Source organism: Cyprinodon variegatus, unplaced genomic scaffold, assembly GCF_000732505.1.
Source record: "Cyprinodon variegatus isolate N-32 unplaced genomic scaffold, C_variegatus-1.0 Scaffold248, whole genome shotgun sequence".
NCBI lineage: Eukaryota > Metazoa > Chordata > Actinopteri > Cyprinodontiformes > Cyprinodontidae > Cyprinodon > Cyprinodon variegatus.
Window position 1 is genome coordinate 885,853 of NW_015150701.1, and position 6,000 is coordinate 891,852.

At 38.2% G+C, this 6,000-nt stretch overlaps 1 protein-coding gene across 5 annotated transcripts in view; it reads left to right on the forward strand.

The window, feature by feature from the left end:
- The window catches only part of cacna2d2 (calcium channel, voltage-dependent, alpha 2/delta subunit 2), a 241,815-nt gene that overhangs the window by 220,419 nt on the left and 15,396 nt on the right, over nucleotides 1-6,000 (forward strand). For all 5 annotated transcript variants that reach the window (XM_015382058.1, XM_015382059.1, XM_015382060.1 and 2 more), the window contains 2 exons: nucleotides 1,685-1,745; nucleotides 5,413-5,510. In XM_015382058.1, coding sequence (XP_015237544.1) covers nucleotides 1,685-1,745; nucleotides 5,413-5,510 — 159 coding nt within the window. The remainder of the gene's footprint in view (nucleotides 1-1,684; nucleotides 1,746-5,412; nucleotides 5,511-6,000) is intronic.

Here is a 6,000-nt window from a genome sequence, read left to right on the forward strand (position 1 = left end):
AGAAAAATAACGCTTGTCACCCCCCACCCCCCAAAAACACCAGCCCCAGAGTGTTCAATGCTTTTCTCCAACTGTGACAAATTTTAATCAAGGGTAAAAGAAAATGGGTGGAGCTAAATACTGGCCCATCCTGGAAGAACACCTGTTAGAGGCTGGTTAAGACTCTAGAATGTAGCAGAGGATGACCGATCTACAAATGCAGATGATTATATAATGAAATGATTTATAATAAAGAATATTAGAGTCTAGATAGGCCCGGTCAAACTCCAGATCTAAATGCAAATTATAATCTTTGGCAATAGTTGATAACTATCGTAGATGCTCTTCGTCCCATTTAAGTGAGCTTGAGCTATATTGGAAGAAGAAAGCTTGAAATTTGGAGTCTCTAAATGTGTAAAACTATTAGATGTACCACAAAAGACTTGCCAACATAGATGTGGTGAAAGTGGAACAACTTACTGATTAGTTTCATTACATATAAATGCAGAGCACTCTTTTCAGATTTTTATTGGAGTACAAAAAATCAAACCATGGATTATTTTTCCATCATTTGTCAGTCAACCTTTCACACAAAATCCCAATAAAATGCATACAGTTTCTTTTAAACAGGAAGGTAACAAACACATTTTTTCCTAATTGTAAAATATTGTTATATATTCTTTATCAAGCTTTGTGTTTTTGACAGAAGATACAGTGTAGTGTCATAAAGTTTTATTAAAAATAGGGTAAAGATTTATTTTTCTCCATATTAAGTTTGCATTTAACAGCTTGGCTGTCATGATCCGTCTGCCCTTAGCTGGAAGCAGTGCATTGTGCAGACTAACCCCACAGGGCTGAGCTCTATCCTGCCCTCTCAGGTCTCCCCATACTGTCAGGTTTCTCACCTGACTCCTAAATGTTATCCCTCTGTACTCCTTGTCTCCATCAGCTTGTTCCCTCTCCCTCCTCACCCCTCAGACTGCAGGGGGCACGGCCCAGTGCTTCCTCTGTAAACCTGACCCTGGATGTGCATGGCATTGTGGGTGGAAAACTACCTGGGCACTCCATTTTTGCGGTCTAAGTAAACGTCTTGAGTCGATTAGAAAATGTTGGGCTTCAATGTTAAGGGGGTTCAGTGGCTTTTGATGTGCAGCCTTGTTCCTGTCAGATCAACCAAAGTTGCCCCATGATATGCCCTTCACAATGTGATGCATTTCCCCCAATTAAGTGTCTCTCAGTCCTCCCCCCTGCCAGTCTGAGGGGTGATCAGTTCCATTAGGACCTTCACCCACCTCCCCTCCCTGCAAATAGTTGGCCATGTTGATGCCTGCCTGATCTAAAAGCACTCATTACATACAATCTGTCGGAGAACTCGCTTCCTAACACATCTTGTCAGGCGAAGTCAGTTCTCAGACATCCAAAATAAATTAGACTGAAATCATACCTAATCAGAAAAAAGGGATTTGCTGACAAAGCAACAAGTGAAACAGAAGATGTGAGTGCTTGTGGAAGTAAAAAGAAGTTGTGCATTGAGTCAGGTTGTGTTTTAGGCACCATATTGGCTAACGCAAGTGTTCCCATGATACCTCACTGTTGCTATGGTAAAGTCCTCCTGCGTCCCTGAAGAACAGCTGCTGTTTACCCAGTTTACTCCCCGCTGCTCTGCCCACTGCTCTTCCTGGATAATCTCCCCTTTCTGTTGCAGATTTTGAATCTCTGCTGCCAAACAGTTTTGAGTCTGAAGGACATGTATTCATTGCTCCCAGGTAGCCCTCTGTGTGAATGCTTGCTGTCGTTGATGGTCATCAGTTTTTGCTGTTGTTACATTTCAGTCACTTTACTCTTTATGTAGGCCCACTGTATGTCATGAAGTTTATATTTATAAATGGAAACATTTGACAAGTAACCTTACTATATGAAAAAGTTATTAGTTGGTTCCATACTAGTAAAAAATGTAATACGAAAAACATGTTAGATGGCTGCATGCTGCTGCTGTGTTTTCCTGCATGTTTGCATTGCAAAAACACAATCTGCATTCATTAGTCAGGTTGTGTGACAAAATTAAGAAAACTCCAATCGTCCCCAGTTTTACCTAAAGGGAAACAATGCATGTGTTTTTATATTGTTGTATTGAATTCTTGATAACTTTTCATGCATCCAAAAATGACAGTTTTTTTTTTTTTAAATGAGGTCCTTGGGAGAAGAGTCAGTGTCTTACCTGTTTTGCAGCTCAGAGTCGTCTCAGTTTAGAGAACATAATACAGGAAAGGATTAAACTGCAAATAGGTTAAAGGTGCATAGTCATGTTATATCATATACAAAAAAAGACCAAATACAATTTTATCCATCCATCCATTATCTTACACGCTTGTCCCAATTGGGGTCGCGGGGGGTGCTGGTGCCTATCTCCAGCAGTCAATGGGCGAGAGGCGGGGTACACCCTGGACAGGTTGCCAGTCCATCGCAGGGCAATTTTATAAATACAATTTTATCTTTCTCAAATTACCATATTTTCTGGACTAAAAAACACACCTGAATTTTAAATGCATAGGCTGAAATTAGGGGAAAATCCTGTTTTGTTCAAACATTAGTCGTACCTGACTAAAAGTTGCCGGTGTTTTAATGTTTAATTACCATATGTAAGACAATATGCAAAAGTGGATTGTCAGGAAAGTGATGGTTGCCACCCTTTTATTGACAGTTTGAAAAACAAACTACCGCTACATATATGCATAACTTTTTATGTATATGTACATTTACCAGTAATTACAAGTACAGAACATGTACTGTTTTGTTTAAATGAGCAACAAATGTACTGTATAAAAATAAAATACAGCACACCAGAAAAAATAGATTCAGCCTACCTTTTGACCTAAGGTGCAGCTTAGGCTTTAACGGGAAGCAAAGTCAGTCATTCATCGCCACTGCCATCGTTTTCTTCCTGAAAACTAAAACCAACCAAGTCCTGTTCTTCATTGTCAGAAACAAAAGGCTCAAGGTGGCTTCATCATCCACTCTCCGCTTCTCTCCTTCTTTCCTGTTGCTTTCAAAACCAAAGAACTCCTCATTGTCAGCGTCACGTTCCTCCTCTTCATCACGCAGCAGTCAGGCCCTTCTAAATCTTTGTGATCGTGGGTGTTTTTACACTTTTCCACACTGTCACAATCCACTGGCAGACTTGGACAAAACTTGCTTTTCGCATGTGACCATTTTTGGCGAATTATTTATTGCCATTTATCATCCACGCCTTCCACTCAACACGTAGTGCTACTTTTAGCGCACAATTTACACTAACGTCAAGTCACTGCATTTGCTGATTTTTCTCGCTAAATCGTATACCACTACTTTTACTGGCGGACGGACATGTGACCAACATGCCACTCTTTTCCAATGGTACTGTGTGTTTGATAAAATGCCCTTCGGCCAGGAAAAGTAGTGCTGTACAACAGCGGAACAAACCAATAAAGAGCCTCTTACTATATCACAAAAATAATCTTAAAAAGTTCAGAGAAAAGAGACAATGGGCGATAAGATGCAGGGTTCAAAGGTTATGAAAAATTTAGCAGCTTATCATCCAAAAATGATGGTAGGCTATATACACCAGGCATCCATCCTGATAATGTTTTGATTGTCCTTTTAGAGGCGAAATCTAATCTCAGCACCAGGCACGATGAGTGGACATAAACAGATATGGTGCCATCTTCTGGCAGTACCAAAGGAACTATTAGAAACCCAGATAGCAACCATTGAGGCCATACTTAATAAAGCCCAATCATTGTGCATTGCCTTGCTGTAAAGGAACAGCTCAGAATGGTTGAAAGCCTACTGATGTTAATTAAACAACATAACTACAACAACTTTAAATTCTACTGAAGCCCACAGAGCTTTCTATTAGTATATAAAAATATTTTTACTTACTATCACTAATCGTGATAAGAAGCATGCACTAACGCATCTATCAACTCCACACCCACATTTAAAAGCGTCAGCAGCTTCAGCTCCCACTGCATTAAAATCTAACATTCATACTGTATTCCAAATGATTAATCGACTCTTATCCCACTTGAAATTAAATATTTCTTCCACACTGGACTTTGGACTTTTTATTTATTTATTTTTTTCAGTTCACTAAGAGGTGCTACTTGGCTTAGCTGAGGCTACTTCCATCTTTACCCCCTAAATACATGTGCCGTATTGTAAGGCCTTTCTTATCATAAATATACACAAAGAGCTATATGTGTTTATAATTCACCCAAAACTAAGTGTAAAACACAAAAATAAGAAGTAATGTGCCAGTAGTTTGGGTAATCTTTGGAAAAACTGTTTTGTGAATAAAACAAAGTCCTATAACATGACTAAGCGCCTTCAATTACTTCAAAATTGCATGGTATTCCATGCCATGACACTAATACTGCTTACTTTTGGTGATTTTATTCAATGTAGAATTATGTTGCTAAAGTCAAAGAAAAAGGTAGAATTTCACAACTTGTTAGACAACTGAACACGGTCTGACTGGAGGTTCCTAACCAGCTAGCAGTTTTAACTCTTCTGATTAGACTTAAATCTGACACAAATCAGAAGGGATTATTTCAGTATTTGCTGTTTTTTTGTAATTACACCTTAATTCATACATTTTTATTATAACATTAGGAATAATCTGATGATTTAGTGGGTTATAGAAACAACGTTAGGTCTAACAATATTTAACATTTGTCTTTGATTATATGAAGAATGCTTTGCTATATACTCCTAAGTTATAAAATAAAGGAGTGAGCAGTTGCCAGGCAGACTCAAAATATTTCATTCTAAAAAAATTTAATTTGCTTAGGCATTTTCTGCAGAAGATTGATCAGTAATTATATCTTCTCACTTGCAAACAGTCATCATCTCAGTCCCTTTCTTTGCATTGGTTTACCTGCTATTTAATTAAAACAAATTGGTTTAGATCAACTTCTGGATAAGGGAAGAATCAAATACTCGCTTGCTGCTTGTGTATCACTATTATTGTTGATAGTTCATAAAAAGTTACTTTTGGTTACAAGGTATATTCACTTCTGATTTAGCAGGACAGTATAACTAATAGGTTTATTTAGACTGATGTGGAGCTATTGGGGCCTGGTTCTATTAACTGGTTCCAGTCAGACTGGCCTTTCATTCTGATAGTTTTTTCCTTTTCTGTGTCTCCAAACTAAGGCTTAAGATCATCTGTAGCCTACTTTAAAGTAAAACACTGACTTTTCATAACAGCTCCATCAAATCCATTGTATAATAAATGTTTTGCCTCTCTGTCACATCAACTTTGGAAACGTTTTTGTAAACCTCCTCACTGTTCTCCACCCTGTGTTGTGTGCCTTTCAGTTAAAGTATTTACAGTTAGAACATGCTGTTTTGTTTCTTTACCTTCTGAACTTTATTTCGTTGCCTTTTTCTCAGGGAGTACTGCAATGATCTTGAACTGTCCAACAACAACACAGAGTTCCTTCTCAACTTCATCGCTCTAATGGAGAAGGTGACGCCAGACTCCAAACAATGTAGGTTTCAATTCTATTACAAGTCTGGGTTACCTGGTGCAACCAGGCGTCAAGCAGTTTGGTTGCACAAGCACATAAAACTTTGTTGAAGGCAATGATTTTTTTTTTCTTCTTTTTTTAACGGAGAAAGAAAAATATTCTTATGTCTGTACACACAGATAGAAAGACCAAATGCATATAAAATCTTCAGCCAACCCTGCCTGCAGTTAATGCAAAGTTAATGTTGTCAATAAATCTGCCACCATCAGATTTATTGGTACTGCTGCATCATACTCCTGCTTCTCCCCATACTCTGCCAAAAAATAACTGCTTTTTGCAGCGGTCAGATTTCCGTATTTTGTCCAAAGGAACGTTCCATCAGACCTCTACAACAGGAGTCTTTGACAGACATCCAGAGTTTGGAGGTGATCTTTGAAATTCATTTAAGGATCATCTCTTATTGTAAAATTAATCTCAATACTAAGTATATTTGTTATGTAAATGCCCCCCA